Here is a 24,299-nt window from a genome sequence, read left to right as displayed (position 1 = left end):
CATTTCTATCTCAAAATGTTGGGAGGTATTAATATTATGCTCTGTCCTCTTCATTTGTCCCTCATTTTGGTCTGATCTGTACAGTAAAACCTTGGATTGCGAACATAATTCATTCCAGGAACATGCTTGTAATCTAAAGCACTTATATATCAAAGCGAACTTCCTCATAAGAAATAATGGAAACTCAGTTGTTTACAGTAAAACCTTGGTTTGAGAGTGTTTTGCAAGACAAGCAAACTTTTTAAATAATTTTGACTTGGTATACAAGTGTATAAAGTGTGATAAGTCTTGTATCTTCATTAAATATAAACCATATTGCTACACTTAGAGGTGCCTCTATTCTCTTTTATACTCAGCTGTAGGGATGAGCTTCGAGTTCAAGTCGGCGAACAGTGAACAATTTGAGGTGTTCGCGGCAAATTCGAAAAGCCCTAACACCCTGTCCAAGTCTATGGGAGAAATCTAAAGTGCTAATTTTAAAGGCTAATATGCAAGTTACTGTCCTAAAAAGTGTTTGGGGACCTGGGTTCTGCCCCAGGGGACATGGATCAATGCAAAAAAAAAGTTTTAAACTGCAGCTTTTTCGGCAGCAGTGATTTTAATAATGATTAAAGTGAAACAATAAAAGTGTAATATTCCTTTAAATTTCGTACCTGGGGGGGTGTCTATAGTATGCCTGTGAAGGGGCGCATGTTTCCCGTGCTTAGAACTGTCCCTGCACGAAGTGTAATTTCTGCAGGAAAAAAGTCATTTAAAATCACTCGCGGCTATAATGAATTGTCGGCTCCCCGTAATACAGAGAACACTCATTGAAAGTCATTGATTAAAAAAAATAAAGTGTGGGGTTCCCCCAAATTCAATTACCAGGCCCTTCAGGTCTGGTATGGATGTTAAGGGGAACCCTGCGTCAAATTAAAAAAAAAAATGATGTGGGGTTCCCCCTTAATATCCATACCAGACCCTTTATCCGAGCACGCAACCCCCTCCTGAACCATACCAGGCCACATGCCCTCAACATTGGGAGGATGCTTTGGGGGTCTGTGACCCCCTCAAAGCACCTTGTCCGCATGTTGATGAGGACAAGGGCCTCCCCAGATCCCGCCCCCCCCATTTGAAATGGTAAGGGGGTACAAAAGTACCCCTACCATTTCACAAAGAAAGTGTAAAAGAATGTTAAAAAAGACACACACACCGTTGCAAAAGTCCTTTATTAAAAATGAAAAATGTTTTAAAAAGATTTCAGCGGTGGTAATCCACTCTTGCTATCCAGCGACGGATGATCATCTCTCCGGGGTCCAACGATGGCTGATCTGATCCAGCGATGGGTGATCCATCCAGCACAGCATCCATCCTCTGTCTCCATCGGCGGAGACACTGCGGGGATCCCGGTGGCCTGACATTTCTTATATGAGGAGGGCGGGGCCACCCATCACCTGGCCCCGCCCCCCTCTGACGCAAGTGGGGAAGCCTCCAGCTGTTTTGGAAATACATGTCCCATGAGGCAATGTATAACTCTGACATTCACAGGACATGACTAAGCATGAGGGGAGTTGTAGTTCCTGAACAACTGGAGGGCCATAGTTTGGAGACCCCTGCTCTAAGTAACCACACGTGTCTTCATATTACTCCACTCCATACTGATGTCTTCGTACCGCAAAACGTGGTTGACTGTGTGTGTGCCAGTAACTCACGAGACCGCCTACCACATATTTACTGTGGTAGGTTGGCTCTATTACACAAAATCACGTATCTTTACATAATTGTGTGCAATAGCCACTAGGGGGTGCGCGCCGCTGGAGGCACAATCACGTGCTGATTGGACACAGGATGCCAATCAGCGGGACACCCACGATCATTCCCCAAGGAGGCAGGGAATAAGGAGGAGATCTTGTGTTCCTTTGTCGAGTCAGAACAACCCCCACACAGTTAGTAAGCACCCCCTAGGGACACACTTAACCCTTTGATTGCCCCTGATGTTAACCATTTTCCCTGCCAGTGTCATTAGTACTGTAACAGTGCATATTTTTAGCACTGATCGCTGTATTTATGCCACTGGTTCCCAAAAAAAGTATCAAAGGCGTCAGTTAAGTGCCCAATTTGTCTGCCTCCCACTAAATATTGTTGATCTCCACCATTACTAGTTAAAAAAAAAAAAAAAACTCTCCTCATCGTTTGTAGATGCTATAATTTTTGCGCAAATCAATCAACATATGCTTATTGGGATTTTTTCTTACCAAAAACGTAGCAGAATACATATTGACCTAAATTGATGAAGAAATTCGATTTTTTCATTTTTTTTATTTGTTTTATAGCAGAAAGAAAAAAAAAGTATTTTTTTCAAAATTGTTGCGCTCTTTTGGTTTATAGCGCAAAAAATAAAAAATGCAGAGGTCATCAAATATCATCAAAAGAAAGCTCTGGTTAATAACTTCAGATTGAGCATGGACAATGTTTCAATACTTTACTTGGAAAAAGTGCAAAAATAGACATTTCACAGTCCAACAGGCAAGACATGAAAATTTCCTAGTTCCCAAACTATGACTATAGGATTGTGTGCTGCCCCGGCATACCTGCAAAAGTGTAGTCCAGTAATCATAGTCCTTCAGAGGCATATCTCCAGCACTGGTGTCATCAGGGCGAACCCCAAGTTAAAAGTCTCTATAAAGCAGGCCATGACAAGCAACAGTCTCCTATTCCTAGGGTCTCTTCATCAATCTCAATCCCTTACTGACCTCAGAGCCCACAGCTGCGCTGGCACTCTCCTTTCTCCAAGTGTCTCTGGAGGAATCTCTTTCGCAGCAGACCTCTGCCCTGATTTATATTATACAGGGCAGGTGGGCCAGACCCAGAGTAGAACCAATAAAACAGAACAAGAATTAACCCCCCAAATTTCCACACTGAGACAGCAGCTAACTAGCTAAATAGTTCAACCTGCTCACAAGAGTTTGACAGGCTTCTTATCCCAGACATTGTGGGTGGTAGAAACAGGAGGCTTGGAAGGCCTAAGCATGCGTCTACTCTAAGAGAAAGGAAAGCAAAGGGTGGAGACTTGGAGCCAAGCTTTCTGTGGACTCTTTTCATTTAGGCAGTTGCGTTCTCTGGGCTCCCATGAAACCCTTGATGATAATATAAAGGGCTGGGTTTGAAGGGACGTTGTTGCTGAAAGACCTAATGGGTCAGGCACTCCTTGCTGCAGCAGCCACATTCCAGAACTTTATCCAGAATGCTCTGTGCATTTGTTTTGACAATAGACTTGTACAGAAGGCCATCATAGCTGAATTATTGTAAGGCTTCAGACATTTGCTCCACACGCTCTATTAGGAATGAATCTACTGCTGCAGTGGAGAGATGCCTTTGTGATGAATTTAGGGTGTTTTGCCATGCTTTGACAAATTAGTGATTGTAAAGTCTTGTTTAAAAAACAAACATGTTACATTTACCTCCTCTGTGCAGTAGATTTGCACAGTGGCCCGTATCCTCCATTTTTCAGGCCCCTCTTTGCTGCTCCTAGCCCCTCCCTCCTGTCGATTGTCCCCACAGCAAGTAGCTTGGTATGGGGGTACCAGAGTCAAGCTGCAGCTCCGTGTGTCCATTCAGACACAGATCTGCAGTTCAGCCCTGCCCCCTCTCTCTCCTGATTGGCTAACTGACTTGGACAGCAGTGGGGGCCAATGGCGCCACTGCTGTTTCTCAGCCAATCAGGAGGGAAAGGCATGAGAGTGTACTTGGAACCTCTGCGGTAAAAACAGGCAAGGAACTGGGTGAGTTTTGCCACAAATTCTTATATGTCTGTAGTACAGACTTCAATCTATAAAGCAAGGAAAAGAAGCACTCTTTGGCTAAAGTAAAAACAAAACAAGGTTGGGTAAGCACCATACACGGAACCCAGTGCCATTTCCAGAACTTTAAAGTGGAAGTAAACCCATCGATTTAAACAGTTTAAAAAAAAAAAGGCATGTTGGGAATGCTAACTGCACATTGGCTGTGCTCTCAACCAAACTGTCAAACCACCCAATGGCTGGTGTCATAACGAATCACATGTGCAGCACCGTGGCAGCTGAAGATTAAACAGAGGCAAAGATGGCAGCTTCCGTGGATGAAAACGATAGGGGAGTTTACTTCCACTTTAAAGAGCAGGTTGAGGGTAGATGACATTGGATAGCTGCAATCAAACAGACCGGCTCTAGCAGTGATGTAGAGAAATATGTTGATTGAAGAGAGAAACTTTTTCTAGCAACAAATAGGCCAGAGGCATGCTGGTAGTAAGAGGGGTTATCCTGGTCTGGCTTACAGTTTTTTTGGGTGCCAGTGTCCAATCCTTCCTTAGGCAACAGTATTATACATATGTGAAAGACTTCCTGTGTCCCTTAATGGATGAAAGAATATAGATAATATTTAGACACTTGTCCTTTTGATACACTAGCATTATTATCTAACCCTGTGAGAGATGATCCTAGAAGGGAGACCGAGGTGGAGTTCTAATTTCTGTGGAATCTATTGGAAGCCAGATCATGTTTGATCGATGATTGAGAACTTAGACCGCTTATAATTTAGTGGTTCCATCTCCAGCCGTCCCTAGGGCCTGACCAGCACAGAAACCGGAAGTGACGTTGTGCACTCCACCGCGCTCTGCCTTCTACCCGGAAGTGTAATACAGTGTCTGCTGGAAGTGTGCTGTTCCTTTCAGATGGCTGGAGATGGTGATAGCGCCCTCTATTGTATTTCTTTATGCTTGTTGATTGCATTTTAAATGTAAGCAGCTAGGATTAAAGGGGGGGGGGGGGGGGGGGGTTCTGCTGTATGGGTATGTTGCATATTATAATAAGCAGGATTACGCCAAGTACATCTATCCTTGTGTTTTATGATACAATCGGAATACCTATACCAGTGGAGCTTCTGGATAAGTGGGTTGTCAGCACAGAGCGGTGTTTGGACACTGATACAAGGCTCTCTTTCTAGCGGCGTCTGGTGAGTTTGTACCCCAGAGGGGTGTGTGCTTCACGAGGTGGATAATTGCATTCTTACTCTGGTGGAAGGCGCACACAGAGAAAAAGGACTGTGAATTATCTGAACTGTCCACAAATCCATCTGCTACATAAAGACTGTTGGCCATGGTGTTTGCCATTGCCCTATGGTTTCATTACCATTTATTTTTAGCGCTGTTTTAGTATTCATCTGATGCAAGGAGGACTTTAGCTCTGGTGATACTACTGTAATACTATATCCAGAGCGTTAGCATGTAGCAGGGCTCTTCAAGAGACAGGGATTCTTTAAATTTTGCTTAAGTGCTTTAGAGACCATTTTAACACTTTTCAAAATATAAGGAAAAGGTAAAAAATGGTGCAAATAAAATATTTACAGAAAAAATATATACAATGGTAACAAAGACAGCAATGCTACATAAAAACAAAAGGGTTGAAAAATGAAAATACTTATAAAGTCCTGTTTCAGCAGACTCCAATCAATGAGCAAAATGGTACAGTGGCTCTCATAAGACTTGACAGTTCTTCATCTTTTGATGGTAGATGAGAGCTGCAAACTGCAGGGCAGCCCCTTTTTTCTTGTCCGTGAGGAGGGTGTTGACAAAAATGATCTGACCAATTAAATAGCTGAGGAGTGGCCATGGGATGTCACTGTGTTTACGATCATGTCACAGATCCAGTTTTCTATAGGAATGAATATCTTTGAATACTTACATGTTACAGTCTTCTAACGTGCAATTAATTACCTTTTGAATGGATATAAATGATTACAGATGTCCAGTTCACCTTGGAGAGGAATTGGGTTCTGCTCCCGGTACTCCTAGGGTAGGGTTTGGGCTCAAAACACTACTACTTAACTGAGAGGTAAATATGTTCTTATTCTGTCTGTACTGTTATTTCAGAAGTTCTGAAATACACTGACGTTCTTGATTCTACTAGGGAAGAGACAGCAATGTGTATTGCTAAGGGACTGTATGTACAATGGGGGTGATATGGCAGGATATCTGGTTGCTTTCCTGATTGCTCAAGCTTATGGTTTTTATGGGGACACCTAGACTAAAATGTGGATTCAGGTAATAGGCATAAGAGGGTCTGCATGTGTCTTCTCAAGAAACCCATAAGAATATTCTGGTATGCAGCCTTGAGGCGTGTATCAAATGCCTTTCTGGGATGATGTACAAGTGCATCTCATAAAAATTTGAATATCAAAAAGTTAATTTCAGTAATTCAATTCAAAAAGTGAAATGCATACATTTTATAAAGATGCGTTACACACAGAGTGATATATTTCATATATTGATATATTTTGTGTAAATAAATTAAAGTCCAAAAAAATATTCCAATATGGAGACGGTTATCATGTCACCACCGTGAATCCACACAACACTGAAGATCTGTGCCCGTCGCCAAATAAGTGATGCGCTTACCAGAAATATGGATAATAACAGCCTTATTGATACTAGCCCACAGCGGGGTAATGGAACAACAAATCCCGATTCCGGCATCCACAATGGCCCTTAGCATGGATATATGGCGATACTGCAGCCCAGATCTGACACTCTTGCTGAGTCTGAGTGATGTGACTCCAGTATGGCTCCCGGAGCGGATGAAGACACTTAGTGTCTATGTATACTAAAAAGTATGTCCAATGTATAGTATGCACTCAATACTTGGTCAGAGCTTTTTTTTGCATGAATTACTGCGGTGTGGCATGGAGGTGATCAGCCAGTGGCACTGCTGAGGTGTTATGCAAGCCCAGGTTTGCTTTGATAGCGGCCTTCAGATCATCTGCATTTTTGTGTCTGGCGCCTCTCATCGGCCTCTTCACAGAAACAAAGCCAAGAGGAAACACAACGCTCCAGGCTGACTGTGGGTGCAAACCGGTGCCAGGTGCAGACCTAGGCTCACCACCGTCCACAATAGATAAGAAACAAAATAGTCACACAACAGAGTTGCAAAATTGCTTGGGGATAGTCTTTATTGTCAAAAGCCAGACAATTTACCGGGATTGCAGTTGACGCGTTTCATAAGAGTGTAGCTTGCTTGTTCATAACAAACAGGCTATTTAAGGTGATCACCTGAATCAGGCTACACCCAAAAACACCTACTCTGGAGAAGAAGCTCATGCAAACATGAGAATCTAAACTGATACATGTAAAAATAATTTCATGAATTAAAAACAACCACAAAAGATAAATAAAAACAAGAAAAAAAAAAAAAAAAGTTAACCCAAAATAATCCTCCTAATAAACAAACACACACATGCAGCTTTGGCATGCGACCATTTAGTTTCCTATCTATTCCTCTTGACAGTACCCCACAGATTCCCTATGGGGTTTAGATCCAGAGAGTTTGCTGGCCAAACAAGCACAATGATCATTATCAACATCTAAATGATTCAGAGAAGGATTGAGAGAAAGCGCTGTTTTTAGATGAGACCAAAATTGAGCTCTTTGGCATCAACTCAACTTGTCGTGTTTGCAGGAAGAAAAATTATGGCTATGACCCCAATAATACCATCCCTACAGTCAAGCACGGAGGTGGAAACATGATGCTTTGGGGCTGTTTCTCTGCTAAAAAGGTATAGGCCGAGTTGAGGGGCCAATGGACAGGGCCATCTATTGTAAAATCTTGGATGAGAACTTTCTTCCCTCAGCCAGAACACTAAAGATGGGTTGTGGATGAGTCTTCCAGCAGAACAATGCCAAAACATACCACCAAGTAGGGCTGCAACTAATGATTATTTTCGTAATCGATTAGTTGGCTGATTATTGTTTTGATTAATTGGATAAAATTATGAAAAAACGTAATATGCAATTTTTTTTGTTTAACGTAATAATGAAAATTATGGGGCAGCACTATTCCTCCTTGGAACACTGATGATGGGGCAGAACTATTCCGCCCAGGAACACCAATGATGGGGTACTATTATATCCATGATAGGGCACTTCCCCCACCCCCTCTTCCGAGGAACACCAATGGGGCACTATCTCCCCCCAATAAAACCAATGATGGGGCACTATTCCACCCCCCCCCAGAAATACTTATGATGGGGCACGTGTCATCACAGAAATTAAAGTACACGGAGTATTGTTTTGCAATAGTCATAGCCGCTACCTTATTTTGCAGGTGCAGCTCGGGGGTCATGGCTGCTTCTCGCCTCTCTATTCCTGAGGCAGCAGCAGGAAGGGCTGAGAATATCGGGGGGGGGGGGCGACGTCAGGGAGAAGGAGAGAGGCAGACCTGCTTGGTCACATGCTCACCGCTGTATTTTCCTGAGAATACAACGGCACCGCCGGCTTGGATGTGGGATTCTAACACTGGGACAGAGGCAGGACTGGCAGGGAGGAAGGTGCGAGCCATTAGACCAGCTAATCGATAATGAAAATCCTTGTCAACAATTTTCATTATCGATTTTATTGATTTATCGGTTCAGCCCTACCACCAAGGAAACAAAAAAGTGGCTCAAGAATAAGCACATTAAGGTCATAGAGTGGCCTAATCAGTCTCCAGACCTTAATCCTATGGAAAATTAATGGAGGGAAATAAAACTTTGCGTTACCAAGAGACAGCCAAGAACCCTTAAGGATTTAGAGAAGATCTGCAAAGAAGAATGGACCAAAATCCCTTCTGAGATGTGTGAGAAGTTGGTCACCAACTACAAGAAAAGTCTTACCTCTGTGCTTGCCAATAAGGGTTTCTCCACCAAATACGAAGTCATGTTTTGCTTGGGGATCAAATACTTATTTTACTCACTGAACTGCAACTCAATTTATAACATTTGTATCGTGTCTGTTCAGGATTTTTGGTTGATATTTTGTCTCTATCATTTAAAATACATTTATGATACAAATTATAGACCCTTCATCACCTTCTAAGTGGGCAAAATTTTCAAAATCTATACCACTGTATAACTGCTACTGCTGAAATCAGTTATATATTTTTAAAGGTAACATTATCTCAAAGATTTAAAAAAATGACAAGATACAAACACTGTTGTTTAATATTTAATACAACACAAAGTTTCTAATAATCTAATAGACTATTACAATCACTTTATAGTTAAGAGAATTTTGAGGAGTATTTTTGTGATAATTCTGCAGTATGAGGCCACACGTAGGATTTTTTTGATAACATGCAACAAGCAGATTTATGAAATTACCCATTAGACAAATATATACAAATTACTTGCTGTTAAGATGGCCATTTTATATATGCAACCAATAATTTTCTAGTCGTTCATTAAAAGGTTGCGGGATTACACACACATGGCCTTCTGAACTTCCCACCCCAGCTAATCAAAATGGCTATTTAGGCTGTGTATTAGAGATTTGGGCCTAAATGATTTAGATTTTATTCATGGTGTTGGATGCAGAAAAGCATCCGAGTGCAGGGGTTTTTGTGGTCACCATCCTGCTTGCGTCTGCTAGAAGAGGCTATAAGAACGAAAAAATAAGTTATGGTCCAAATGTTGCAAACAGTGTTAGGCTTGTTACAACAACCCCAAATTGGGAAGTGTAAATCAAGTTATTCAACTCAGTTCTCACTTTTAGGCTTGGAATTTGTAGAGCAGATGCCCACTGTAAAAACAACCATAACGAAACATTCATGTTCTAAAGGAGTTTGGAATAAGAAATGCAGAAGCCATCTATTTTGTTTCCTAAGGTCAATCAGGTTCAGTTACGGTTTTCTGTCAGCTGTGCACAATAGAATACAAAGTAAAGCAAAAAACATAATAATATAAAACAAATAGTACATGTATATTTTCAGTATTTAGGCCTCTTCACTTCAACCCTGTAAATAAGAGAAGAGAAGAGAAGAGAAAAATGAGTAAAATACAACCAGGTGCATCTACTCTATATGCACATTGGGGTTTCTTTCTAAATGAATGGTAGTGCAATGTAACACACCCATATACTTTGTCAATTTGTGTGCGCTGTGGTACAGTGTGGCTTTTACAGTGGGTATAAAAAAATAAAAAATAACCCCCTTATAAAATAAACACATTTTTCTTTCTCTGCAGCCTGAAATGAAGACAGGCAGTTTTTGTTTTATCCAGCTGCATTTACTTATAACATCCAAATGAAAGATAGAACATCAACATGTCAAAAAAAATTTTTTTTAATAAAAAACAGGAATCACAGAGTTGGAAAAAGGATCACCCCCTCCTAAAAATCACTTGAAACATCAATTGGGTGTAGCTAATCACCTACTCAATGGCAAGCAAAGCCATTTACTTTCAACTGTAATCAGTTGTGGTCATTTTGATTAGCCAAGCATGAAAAAAGCATTCCTGGGAGCATTCCAGGCCCTGGTAGTGCAACTGAAGCAAATAATCAACTATAGTTGGCAAGGCACTGTCTCTGGGATCTCCGGGATAAAGTTGTGGACATTAACAAGTCAGGAGATGGATACAAAAAAAAAAAAAAATCTCAAAAGGCTTTATCAATGCCTAGAAGCACAGTGAAGTCTATTATTAAGAAGTGGAAGGTATCTAGTACAACGCAGACCCTCCCTGGATCAGGATGTTGCTCCAAACTGGATGGAAGAACCAGGAGGAAACTGGTCAAAGAGGCTACCAAGAGGCCTACAGCAACTCCTCAACTGAAGCAGTTGCAGGAATTTATGACAAAAGGGGGGTCATTGTGTACATGCGACAACAATGTCACAAATTAGGCTTGTATGGGAGGCATGCAAGAAAAGTCACATGCAGTCATGACTAAGCTTTGCCAAAAACGCAGCCTGAAGATTCTGAGGCCACATGGAAAAAGGTGTTATGGTCAAATGAGACTAAAATGTAATTATTTGCCCTCAACTCCAAATGATATTTCTGGTGGAAATCCAATACAGCTCACCATCCAAATACCACCGTTCCTACAGTAAAGCATGGAGGTGCTAATATCCTGTTATGGGGGTGTTTATCTGCAGCAGGGACTTGAGCACTTAGCAGGATCGAAGAAAAAATGGATGAGGCAAAATCCTATGGCCTGCGCCAGAAAGTTTTCAATGGGAAGAAGGTTTACCTTCCAACATGATAATGACCCAAAGCACACAGCACAAATGAACACACAGTGGTTGAAAGAGAAAAGGGTGAATGTTTTTGCACGGCCCAGAAAATCTGTGGAATGATTTGAAGACTGCAGTCCACAAACGGTCTCCATCAAATGTAACTGAACTTGAGCAGTTCTCCAAAGAAGAGTGGGCAAATATTGCAAAGTCTAGATGTGCAAAGTTAGTAGAGACTAGGGATGAGCTTCGAGTTCGAGTCAAACTCATGTTCGACTCGAACATTGCCTGTTCAGCGAACAGTGAACAATTTGGGCTGTTCGTGGCAAATTCGAAAAGCCGTAACACCAGCCGTAGACAAAAGTCTATGGGAGAAATCTAAAGTGCTAATTTTAACGTCTAATATGCAAGTTACTGTCCTAAAAAGTGTTTGGGGACCTGGGTCCTGCCCCAGGGGACATGGATCAATGCAAAAAAAAAAAAGTTTTAAAAACTGCCGTTTTTTCAGGAGCAGTGATTTTAATAATGATTAAAGTGAAACAATAAAAGTGTAATATTCCTTTATATTTCGTATCTTGGGGGTGTCTATAGTATGCCTGTGAAGGAGCGCATGTTTCCCGTGCTTAGAACTATCCCTGCACAAAGTGTCATTTCGCAATGAAAAAAAAAAGTATTTTAAAATCACTTTCCATTGTCGGCTCCCGTAATACAGAGAACACTCAATGAGTGTTCTCTGTATTAGCTGACAATTCATTCATTGATATATAAAAAAATAAAAAAAAAGCGTGGGGGTTCCCCTAAATTCAATTACCAGGCCCTTTAGGTCTGGTATGGAAATTAAGGGGAACCCCGTGTCAAATTTAAAAAAAAAATTTGACGTGGGGGTCCCCCTAAAAATCCATACCAGACCCTTTATCCGAGCAGGCAACCTGGCAGACCGCAGGAAAAGAGGGGGGGACGAGAGAGCGCCCCCCCCTCCTGAACCGTACCAGGCCACATGCCCGCACCATGTCCCCATGTTGATGGGGACAAGGGCCTCATCCCCACAACCCTGGCCGGTGGTTGTGGGGGTCTGTGCGGGCAGGGGGCTTATCAGAATCTGGAAGCCCCCTTTAACAAGGGGACCCCCAGATCCCGCCCCCCCTTCGTTTGAAATGGTAATGGGGAGGTTTCTGCGTTACATCAGAGGGGGGCGGGGTCTCCCATATGTCACTGGGGAACCCCATGACTTCCCTCACCAGTGTCAGAGGGGGCGGGGTCAGGTGACGGGTGTCCCCGCCCTCCTAATATAAGAAATGTCAGCGCTGGGATCTCCGCAGTGGAGACAGAAGACGGATGCATGTATGGACATCGCTGGACTGAAAATCACCCGTCGCTGGATCAGATCAGCCATCGCTGGACCCCGGAGAGATGATCATCCGTCGCTGGATAGCAAGAGTGGATTAGCACCCCTGGAATCTTTTTTTTTTTTTTTTTTTTTTTCAATAAAGGAATTTTTCAAAAGTGTGTTTGTCTTATTTAACCATTTTTACACTTTCTTTGTGAAATGGTAGGGGTACTTTACCATTTCAAACGGGGGGGGGGGGGGGCGCCGGGATCTGGGGGACCCCTTGTTAAAGGGGGCTTCCAGATTCTGATAAGCCCCCCCGCCCGCAGACCCCCACAACCACCGGCCAGGGTTGTGGGGATGAGGCCCTTGTCCCCATCAACATGGGGACATGGTGCTTTGAAGGGTCACAGACCCCCAAAGCATCCTCTCAATGTTGAGGGCATGTAGCCTGGTACGGTTTAGGAGGGGGGGGCGCTCTCTCGTCCTTGCGGCCTGCCAGATTGCGTGCTCGGACAAAGGGTCTGGTATGGATTTTTAGGGGGACCCCCACGTCAATTTTTTTTTTTTTTTTTTGACACGGGGAACCCCTACGCTTTTTATTTTTTTATCAATGAATGAATTGTCGGCTAATACAGATAACACTCATTGAGTGTTCTCTGTATTACGGGAGCCGACAATGGAAAGTGATTTTAAAAAGACTTTTTCCTTGCGAAATGACACTTTGTGCAGGGACAGTTCTAAGCACGGGAAACATGCGCCCCTTCACAGGCATACTATAGACACCCCCCAGGTACGAAATTTAAAGGAATATTACACTTTGATTGTTTCACTTTAAACATTATTAAAATCACTGCTCCTGAAAAAACGTCAGTTTTTAAAACTTTTTTTTGCATTAATCCATGTCCCCTGGGGCAGGATCCAGGTCCCCAAACACTTTTTAGGACAGTAACTTGCATATCAGCCTTTAAAATTAGCACTTTAGATTGTGAACGTTCGAGTTCCATAGACTTTAATAGGGTTCTAAAGTTCACACGAAGTTTAGGTCTGTTCGCAGGTTTTGGTGCGAACCGAACAGGGGGGTGTTCGGCTCATCCTTAGTAGAGACATATCCCAACAGACTAAAGGCTGTAATTAAAGCAAAAGGTGGTTCAACAAAATACTGACACAAGGGGGTGATCCTTTTTCCAACTCTGTGATTCTGTTTTTGATTTTTTTTTCCTGACATGTTGGTGCTATATCTATCTTTCACTTGGATGTTATAAGTCGAGTAAATACAGCTGGATAAAACAAAAATTTTGTCGGCCTTCATTTCAGGCTGCAAAGCAAGAACATTTGATATTTTTAAAGTGATTATTTTCTATACCCACTGTATCTCAAAGAAAAAAAAAATTGGAGCCAGCTTAAATAATGGTTGTTTATGTGATTATTTTAGTTTTATAAAGTTTTAAAATTAGTGTGTAGTGCCTTTCTTCACATACACCCCCAAGCTCTGTTTGATATACAAACAAACATACTACATGACAAAGGCTTCCCCCAAACACATGCACTATATAAAAACCTCATACTGAGCTGTCTCAGAATAGATATGTCAGTACTGTGATCACACATGAAGGATTAAATATTTATTAAAGGAATTCATTTTTTTTTTAAATATATTTATATGTATGTTAGTTATACTGACCTGCTCTGTGCAATAATTTTGCACAGAGCAACCCCAATTCTCTTCTTTTGGGGTCCTCAGCCAGAGCTCCTTGCTCCTCCTCTGCGAGTGCCCCCAGAGAAAACCGCTTCCTAGGGGCACTTGTGTGGGTTTAATCCAGCTATAAACACAGACAGCGCAGCTCAGCCTTGCCCCAGCCCCCTCATCATAGAATTTGACTGACAGCAGTGGGAGCTCGAATGGCTCCTGCTGCTGTCAATCTGCTCTATCAGAAGGGAGAGCGCATTGCTGCTCTCGTGCACAGCGCTGGATCGGATTGACCTCAGGTAAGTATAAGGAGGGGCTGGGGGGGAGAATCATCTATCATCTGCACAGGACTTTTATTTTAACTTAAATACAGAGAATGCATTAAAAAAAGGCCCCCCAGCCCCCCGGTTTTACTTACCTGAGCCCGTTCGTTCCCTCAGCGGAGACATGCTCTTCCTCTCTGCCCGGGGCTCTCGGGTCTTGGTTGGATAGGTTGATAGCTCCCACTGCTGTCAATCAAATCTAACGATGCGGGCACCGGGGGGTGGGCCCGAGTCCGGCATTCTGTGTCTCTGCACGCAGATGCTGGACTCAGGAGTGTGCCTGCAAGGTGACCCCCAGGGAGAGCGCTTCTCCCCGGGGGTTTACAGATGCGGGGAGGAGCTGTACAATGGTGGTAAGTATACGTTTTGTAATTTAAAATAACAAAAAAATAAAAAAATAAAATAAAACTATGGTTTACAATCACTTTAAGGCTTTAGAAGCACTTTAAAAAAGATAAGTTCACCTTTCGTAACATGTTACGATCTGACAGCTAGCAGGGGATTTTCTCCCCCCCCCCCCCCCCCCGTCACAACACAAAAAAAATAAAAAATAAAATAAAAAAATAAAAAACAACAAAAAAAACAAACAAAAGAAATAAAAAACACACAACACGTGGCCGAGTGGAGCCCTCCAGCCACGTCACTCATTCAGTGTCCTGTGAATGGAAAACTACAAGATGCGGCAGCTGCCTTGTAGGTTTCAGTGAACTACCACAGCGCTGTGGATTCTCTCTTCCTGTCAGATGGTATCTGGTTGCCCATATGGGATATACGGCAAGCAGATACACTGGCAGATCTGCTGGAGACCTGCATGGAACAAGCAATCTATTGATTGCTGGGGCAAGACTTTACAGGCTCCAAAAAATAAAATTTATAAATGCACTTTTTTTTTGCAGGTAAAAAAGGGGCGCATTTTTTTAAGTTTTTTTATAAGAGGTGGACAGGAGACTACAAAATATTAGTAAGAAACATTTTATATTTACTTGACTAAAAAATTATTATTTTAACTCTGACTACAATAAATGAAAATATGTATAAAACCCACTAAAACTACTGTTATGAGGCCTACATGTGTTTAAGAAATGCTTAGATAAAAAAAATAAAAAAAAATAATAAATGGCAACAACTCTTTTTAATTTAGTTTTCTAGAAAAATTTGGAAAATGAAGAATATAAAAAAAGCAGAAGAAAGCCTGTCATATAGATTTTATGTAACTTACCCATCAGCCTCCAGCTTCTTCCGTTTCTCAATGATCTAAAGGACATAAAAATGTAAAAAAAAAAAAAAAAAGTGTGTAAATGTTTATGAACACAATTAAGAGTGAGTGTGTGTGTGTGTGTGTGTGTGAGTGTGAGTGTGAGTGTGAGAGAGAGAGGTGCAAATAACCCTTTGCGAATGTAGTAACAAGTCCACTTTATGGGGACATCAGGGATCTATTAATGTCTCACCTATCATTAGTAAAAACAGATCACGGAAAGAGAGCCCCAATCTGCTTGTACACTAGGCATCAGTGCTGGGAGTTTAACAGCCATGAGTGAAGTGCTCAGAACTCCGCCCTTCTGGGTTAATTCCGAGCAGGAGGGGAGCCTGGGGCAGGAATGGACATTTCTGATCCGCTCTCCCTTGGCCATACTGGATGGTTCCACAGCGGCCCCAAGCTTACTGAGGAACAAGGTGAGTCCACATAGCCACCCTGCCATTCACATGTAGACGTTATCGTGTGGCTGCACAAGGTTAATAATTATTTCACTGTACTGCCATTACACAGTTACATCGGGAGGCTGCGCATAGGTGAATTATGTCCACGATTTGACCAGTAAACACTGAACATGGCACAGAAGTGGTTTAAATACACAGCCCCCCAGAATACAGAAGTGAATTAGCCACAAAGAAATCACTCCGAATGCTGTTGGCAGTATCTTTTTGTGCAGTAGTAAGCCTGTGCCTTTACTGCACAAATACGCTCAAGTATTCAGAATAAGAATCAGCATTAACCTTACCGCACTGATCTTTTTCCACTGTCTGTCAAGTTCTGCTTTCTCATTCGTTTCCTTGAATCGTCGCGTTTTACGCCCCTCTGACATTTTAATACCGTACTGAAATGCAGCTCTGTGTAAAAGAAGGTGCAAAATGTGAAATCTGTGATAGCAGCAAACCACATTTCCAAATCCCTCCACAAATATTCAGTGGTATTCCTCTTCAAGATCATACATTTGAACAGTTGGCTAGATATTCTTTTAAGGGGACAGATGCTCTGAATTAATTAGGAGTTGCCTGCTTTATACTTGCTGCATGTCAAGTATTCAGAAAGTAAAAAAAAAAAAAAAAAAAAAAAAGTGCTGCAAACAGGCCAGGCTCTCATCTTTCCTTACCATTCCAATGTTGCCTGCTTAATATACAGTAGTTTACTATTAAGGTGGGTTCACACTGATGAAGGATGTGGCTGACAGCAGGGGTCCGGTGTGTTCCTGTTCTCTGCTTCAGGGACTAATTTTTGCCTAAATTCGGCCCTGAAGCCAAAAGACACACAGGTCTCCATAGAGAGCCGGTCACAATCTCCTGTCAAGCGAATTGGATACGGAGAAATCCACATCCAATTCACATAAGTGTGAACCCAGCCTAAGAGTCCACTAGATAGACCAGGCCATAGACCTCTCTAGTGCAGGCATGTCAAACGCCTTTTCAGCATTCGGCCTTTAAACTGCATAAGGACCCAAAATCGTCTGAATTAGTGTAGTGGTTAGCACTCTCGCTTAGCAGTAAAAAGGGTCGCTGGTTTGAATCCCAACCATGGCACTACCTGCATGTTCTCCCTGTGCGGGTTTCCTCCGGGTACTCCGGTTTCCTCCCACACTCCAAAGACATGCAGGTAGGCCAATTGGCTTCTGTCCAAAATTGACCCTAGTATATGAATGGGGACCTTGGATTGTGGGCTCCTTGAGGATAGGGACCGATGTGAGTGGGCGATGGATAGGGACAATTGTAGACACTCAGGTTGAACTGGATGGACTGGTTTCTTTATTCAATCTTACTAACTATGTAAGTCGGTCAGTCAAGAGCTAAAAAATTAGCTTTGTACGTACTGTAAAATCTGTCTCTTGGAGTCATCTCTCTTATTGGCCCCATACACTGCTTGCTTACAAAACTGGAGCAGAATGGTTAGGATTGTTTTTTTTTTAGTGGGTGGACCTTCAGCTTTTACTGTTTGCCAATGTCCACCTCCTAAAGATAGCAGCATATTACCCACACATCTATGAATTACTGTGTCCCAGGGTCCTTTAATGGACAATAAAAGCCCATTTTTAGGTAGCCATCAAATGATGTAGACTTTTGGGTGTAGTGGGTGAGGTTTGGAGTTGGAGCTGCCAAGGAGATCCTCCACTACATCTTACACAGCTCTTATTGAAATTTTCAGCTTTAGTTCCACTGAACATGAACTAAGAGCATCATAGTTTCCTAAATAGAGTCTACTAAGCATGCATATTGAATCCGACTGGGACAGAGCACTGACTGCAATAGCATAACACTATAAGCCAACCCTATTTGTTATACTATACTTCAACAATTTCTGGATGCAATTTTTTATGAAAGATGTTAAAAACAACACCATTTTGACATTCTTCTTTCATCAGAGATTCAGCCACACAACTTGTCCACAAAACTGTAGAAAAAAAACCTTGATTGCAGCTCTATTTTATAACTTATATACTTACTTGGGAAGAGCCTCTTTGTTGTTCATGTATTCGCTGTATTCTTCTTGTGTATCAAAGTCCCACCGTCCCAAAGGACCCTTCTTATTACCCTGCACCAATGATATAATGATAGAGTTTGAGTACAGTGTCATATGATATGCATCACCGTATCGAACACAATATTAAAAAAACTGAACAGATATACACAAGGTTTAGATATAATTTACATACGTTGAACTTCTCTTTCCTTTGGTTATCAAAACACACAATGACAATAGTATTTAACCACTTCAGGCCCCCTTTTTTTTCCCACAAGTAAAAATCTGTATTTTTTGCTCGAAAATGACTTTGACACCCCCCCCCCCCCCCCCCCCCAAACATTATATATTTTTTTAAGCAGAGCTCTGGCCTAAAGAATATTGTATTATTTCACACAGTATTTGCGTAACGGTTTTTCAAACGCAATCGTTTTGGAAAAAATACACTTTAATCAATTTTAAAGCAAAAAAAAAATACAATATGTAACCAAATTTTTGGGGGTAAAATATAAACGATTAAATAGATACTCAACATGGCATGCTTTAAAATTGCGCATGCCCGTGGAATGGTGACAAACTAGGATACTTAAAAATCTTCATAGGTTACCTGTTTAGACGTAGAGGAGGTCTAGCGCTAGAATTCTAGCTCTCGCTCTAGTGTTCGTGGCGATACTTCACATGTGTGGTGCGAACAATGTTTACATATGAAAGCGTGAGTTATGCATGGGAAAACAGAGGGATGATAGCGCTTAAAATATATATATATATATATATATATATAAATAAATAAAAATGAACACTGTCCCTTTAATTTTTTTTTGTTCACTTTTATTCCTATTACAAGGAATTTAAACATCCCTTGTAATAGAAATAGGGGATGACAGGTCCTCTTTAATGAGAGATCTGGGGTCTATAAGTCCCCAAATCTTTCCTCTACCCTCTAAAGCAAAAGATCAAAAATTTGACCTTTTACTTTTGCTCTAAGCCAGAAGTGACGTTATGTGATGTCCCCTTTGGTAATAGAGGTGATCGCCGCCAAGAACGGTAAGCCCAAGAAACTACGGGGAGAGTCGGGAGGGAAGGACAAAGCGCTTCAAATGTATCCAGTGGCTAATCAGTCTCTAGGATCGCTTTTATGAGAAACAGAATAGCCGGCTGAAAAAAATAAAAGAATACCGGGTTATGGCTGATAGCAGCCATAACCCCGATAAACTACTTGAAAACTGCAATGTATAGATATATGTATTGCGGTCAGCAAGTGGTTAATGTAAGTCTGGACACTCACTGGCTGCCTACTTTAAGTGATACTATAGTCTTTTTTTGTTTTGTTTAAAAATAACGAACATGTCATACTTACCTACTCTGTGCAGTGGTTTTGCACAGAACAGCCCAGTCCTCCTGTTCTCGGGTCCCCCATTGGTGCTTCTGGCCCCTCCCTTCTGCTGAGTGCCACCACAGCAAGCAGCTTGCTGTGGGGGCACCCAAGCTGCTGCTTTGTGTGTCTGTTCAAACACGGAGTAGTGGCTTGGCCCACCCCCTCTCTTTCCTCATTGGCTCGCTGACTGATTGACAGCAGTGGGAGCCAATGGTGGAACGAGAGTCCTAGACAGCTAAGTCTCTCGTGCAACATGGCTGGAGTGAGACAGGCTTAGGTAAGTAATGGGGAGGGGGCTGCTGCACACAGAAGTTTTTTTTTAATCTTAATGCAAAGAATGCATTAAGGCTAAAAAAAAAAAAAAAAAACCTTCTGCCTTTAGAACCACTTAAAAGTGGTTGCAAATCCTCTCATATACCCAGTGAAGTGAATAGCCTGAGGTGATACACAGAGATGAAACAAATCCTCCTATAAAAAGTTTTACTTGTTTAACTGCAGTCTTCTCTTGTGTACAACCCTTCAAAAGAGCACAATTGGAGAGCTCCAGTTACATATTGTATGCGCGATAGCTGATTGATTGGAGGGAAGGGACACCCCACACCCACACAGGCATAGGATTGAAGGAACATGCAGTGCTGTATTCTAAATAGACAAGCTGTGTGCTTATCTCCCTCTCTGGTACAAATTGTATCTCGTGTGGGAAAACTTCTCAGAAGTTACACATGTTAACAACACAGGAATGAAGAAAAGAAGATTACGTAATGTATGATCTTCCCTACCCTTTGATTTGCTTACAGAATAGGCATAACGTAATATAGTTTATCAATTATAATCAGCAAATCACTAATTTTCAGAACCTTATTGAAAAATGTCTGCTCTAACTCTCTAGGTTTGTCATTCAGCATACTATCATCACAACATGAATCAATATCTGGCAAAGATGTCTTAAGTTACACAAAGCAGTTAAAATCACACCTGGTCCATTTTACTGTAATCCACTTCTTCATCACTGTCAACTGCCATATCATCCATGCTGAGGAGATACAAAATTAAAGCGTGTTAACCACTCTATTTAAAAGAATATGAACACAGATGCAAATTGCCTTCAGAAGCTTAGCATGCAACAGGTTATTTGGAAAAGCAATAGATTGTTGAAGTCTAGAGGAAGACATCCAATGTATTTCAAAATCCTAATATTTCGCAGAAGGCAAAGGAAGATGAGAGAGCTGAAGAGCAATTGGGGGGGGGGTGGAAATGGGCGCTGCAAAAGAGGTTGGAGATAGGGGGAGCGGCAGGGGCAGCTGCATATAGAGGAAATTAACTTTCCATAGTCCTCCTGCAGCCTCTGAATGACTGCTCCTCCTCCTCTCCCTCCTGTGGCTGCAGGAGGAATATGGAAAGTTAAATTCCTCTATATGCAACTGCCCCTGCCGCTCCCCCTATCCAGGCACATAGGGAGGGTGTACGGGCACTCACTCGCTATCCAGTCCAAAAGGCAGCATCAGGCTATGGGATCCATTACAGGTCCTTCCCCTTCATGGTCATGTAGCAGCTGGGTAGTTTCCACCCCGACTGCTGAATCGAATAGGCAACTAGCCAGCCGGCTGCAGAGAGGTCGGGTGATCGGTGTGTGCTGAAAGAGCAGCCCAGCTACTGCAGCCACTTTCCTCATGGACATGCGGCCCCGCAGCATCAACAGGCACCCCTTAGCAGCTGACTCCCCCCGCAATGTGTGGCACCCAGGGCAAACCGCACCCCCATTGGTACGCCACTGCATCAATGACTTACACAATACTATGCAGCTTTTATTTTATAGAAAAAGAAACAATCCCTGCACTTGTAATTATATAGTGTCAGGAAGGAAGGATGATGTGGATAAAACTGGGATGTGATCCCAACAAGGAAAGATCTCTGTTCTTCATGAGAGAACATCCCAAATTAGCGTCCAAATATCTACAGACCTTGTCATCGCCAACAAACATTGTATGTGTTGACTGAGCAGCATTAAAAAAGGCTTTGATGAATGAATGAATGAAATACTTGTATAGCGCACAATGCGAACTGAATCGCCTCTATTTACAGTAACAATTACCAACTCACCAGGATCCTATAATGAAATAAGCAGTACTTACGTTGCAGGATAACACTCTGCATAGCTGTTCCACATGCCGAAAAAATCTCCAACCTGCTTCTTATCTTCATGTTTCTTTACTGTTTTCAGCCGTTAAAGAACTTTTTTGTAAAATAATCTTTATATTAGTTTCCTGCCATTCCCTGTATACCAGGACTCAGACTGAGAAGAAGCAGCAGAACAGGGTGCCAAGTTGTGAGTTTGTTCCAACAGAAAGGCTTGGGACAGGAGGAGCTCCTACTCATTAACATACAATGGAGGAGGACAGCTTCTTTAGCCCTTTGTTAGGATAGACATTGTTTAAATCTAGTTCACGACTAGACTAAAGATCTGTCAGAAAAGCACAGACAGCTTCACAGCCCCCTCTTAAATAAAAGAGAACTAAGCAAGAAATTTCTGTGCTGGAATTTTCAGAAAAGAGTATCTAAAAAAGGCAAGTCGCAATTTTTAAATATTTGAAGTTATGCCATTTGATGTGATATATGTACCAACTAAATATAAAGTAAGAGCTATCCCAATTTGGCTTTAAAAGTGGAAAAACACTTTAAAGCAGAACTATGCTTTCTTAACCACTTAAAGAGGAAGTAAACCCTGATGGGTTTACTTCCTCCGATTCCCTGCAAAAGTAAAGCATAATAGACTACTATGCATCGCATAGTAGTCCATTATGTGTCACTTACCTGACACAGGAGCCAGCGAAGTCACCGCTGTCCCCTGTAGTCCGGAGCATCCATCTTCTCGATGGGTCTCACTGCTGCGCCGCTGTCATTCGGCAAAGCCACGATGACGTCACTCCCGCACGGGAGCCGCCACTCGCGGCATATCGCCTTTGACCGTGGTGCGCTCAGTGCGCCTGCGTGCCGCTGTCTACGGCGTGTAGGTTTAGGAGATATTTCTTGGACCTACATATAAGCCTTAATCTAGGCTTACCTGTAGGTCAAAGTTGGTTGTAAGGGTTTACAACCACTTTAAGCCCCGGACCAATTTTCAGCCAAAGGACCAAGCCCCTTTTTGCGATTCGGCACTGCGTCGCTTTAACTGACAATTGCGCGGTTGTGCAACATGGCACCCAAACAAAATTGGCGTCCTTTTTTTCCCACAAATAAAGCTTTCTTTTGGTGGTATTTCATCACCTCTGCGGTTTTTATTTTTTGCGCTATAAACAAAAATAGAGCGACAATTATGAAAAAAATTGAATATTTTTTACTATAATAAATATCCCCCAAAAAATAATGTGTTTTTTTCCCCTTACTTTAGGCCGATACATATTTTTGGTAAATAAAAAAGAAAAATCTCAATTATTGATTGGTTTGCGCAAAAGTTATAGCGTTTACAAAATAGGGGATAGTTTTATAGCATTTTTATTACTGATAATGGCGGAGATCAGCAATTTTTATTGTGACTGCAACATTATGGCGGACACATCGGACATTTTTGGAACCATTGTCATTTATACAGCAATCAGTGCTATTTAAATGCACTGATTCCTGTGTAAATGACACTGGCAGTGAAGGAGTTAACCAATAGGGGGCAGTGTAGGTGTTATGTGTTATTTTTTTATTGTAGGGGGCGTGGTCTGTCATGTGACGTCACTGATCGTCCTTCCCTATAAAAGGGAAGAGACGATCGGTGACAGCCACACAGGGAAGCACGGGGAGAGGTTTGTTTATACAGACCTCTCCTCGTTCTTCAGCTCTGTGACTCGATCGCGGGACACCAGCGGCGATCGGGTCCACTGGTCCCGCGGCCATGGTCACGGAGCACAGGACCGGGTCGGGAGAGCGCCACCGGCGGCGTAATCCTGACCCACGGCTGGGCACTTAAAAAGCAACGTACAAATACGCGCTTGTGCCCAGCCATGCCATTCTGCCGACGTACATCGGCGTGAGGCGGTCCTTAAGTGGTTAAATGAGAAGTTCACCTTTTGAAAATGTTACACCCGTATTTAGGGTGTAGTGCCTGGTACACACAGGCAGGCAGCGGGCTCAATGAAATAAAAAAACTGAGGAGCTCACTGTACTAACTATGCAATGTAACTACAGCGATCGCCCCGCTGAGCTATTGTGTTCTGACAGGGTCCTGCCACCCTGCCAGGACACACCAGTCAGCCATTGGCTGTCAGCACTGATCGGCTGCTAATTTTGCTGCATGCCCGTTCGGTAGAAGCTGGACACATTAGGCTGACCTCTGTCAGCAGGCTGCTGTACACAATGGCCGAATATGGTTTCTGTTGAGCTAGTCGATAATGGCTGATGTACCTGTGTGTACCAGCCTCAACATGTAACATGTTTAGCATCCCCTCTACTTCCCAGTGACAGAGGATGGGGGTTCTTCTCCCCCGCAACCAGATATCACATTTGAAATCAGCATGGCTGTGTGGGGCTCTCTTTGCACAGTCATGTTATTCATAGTGATTTATGAAATTAATGAATGAACTACAATCTAGTCGATCATATTATATCCCCCTTAACCTCCTCTTCTCAAAAGAAAGAAACCCTCCTATAGTGTTCAGTCAAGGAAGCTGCTATCTTGTCCTCTGTTCTGCCATGATGCTGCACATGTGATTAGTTATGACCCCAGCCATTGGCTGGTTTGACAGTTTGGTTGAGAGCACAACCAATGGGAGCATTACATTTCTGGCACGTGCCGGAAATGTAACTTTTATTAAACTGTTAAATAGATGAGTTTACTTCCGCTTTTAGCAGTACTTCATTATACAGTCATTGCTTACATAA

The 24,299-nt window shown here is 42.3% G+C and overlaps 2 protein-coding genes across 2 annotated transcripts in view; both read right to left on the bottom strand.

Annotated features, from left to right (window-relative positions):
- WDR55 (WD repeat domain 55) overlaps positions 1-2,643 on the bottom strand; it is a 32,170-nt gene extending 29,527 nt beyond the window's left edge. Inside the window, exon 1 of the mRNA XM_077474141.1 lies at positions 2,571-2,643. Within this exon, the coding sequence (XP_077330267.1) occupies positions 2,571-2,612 (42 nt within the window). The 5' untranslated portion in view covers positions 2,613-2,643. The remainder of the gene's footprint in view (positions 1-2,570) is intronic.
- Positions 2,644-8,976: 6,333 nt separating this feature from the next.
- IK (IK cytokine) overlaps positions 8,977-24,299 on the bottom strand; it is a 46,800-nt gene continuing 31,477 nt past the window's right edge. Inside the window, exons 15-20 of the mRNA XM_077474136.1 lie at positions 21,566-21,646; positions 20,409-20,466; positions 18,042-18,130; positions 16,329-16,437; positions 15,548-15,582; positions 8,977-9,776 (exon numbers count right to left, since the gene is read on the bottom strand). Of these exons, the coding sequence (XP_077330262.1) occupies positions 9,749-9,776; positions 15,548-15,582; positions 16,329-16,437; positions 18,042-18,130; positions 20,409-20,466; positions 21,566-21,646 (400 nt within the window). The 3' untranslated portion in view covers positions 8,977-9,748. The remainder of the gene's footprint in view (positions 9,777-15,547; positions 15,583-16,328; positions 16,438-18,041; positions 18,131-20,408; positions 20,467-21,565; positions 21,647-24,299) is intronic.

This window comes from Lithobates pipiens, unplaced genomic scaffold (assembly GCF_037356315.1).
Source record: "Lithobates pipiens isolate NorthernLeopardFrog02 unplaced genomic scaffold, aLitPip1_a1.2 Scaffold_8, whole genome shotgun sequence".
Taxonomy (NCBI): domain Eukaryota; kingdom Metazoa; phylum Chordata; class Amphibia; order Anura; family Ranidae; genus Lithobates; species Lithobates pipiens.
Note: the sequence above shows the minus strand (reverse complement) of the source record. Positions and strands in the feature narration are given on the sequence as shown.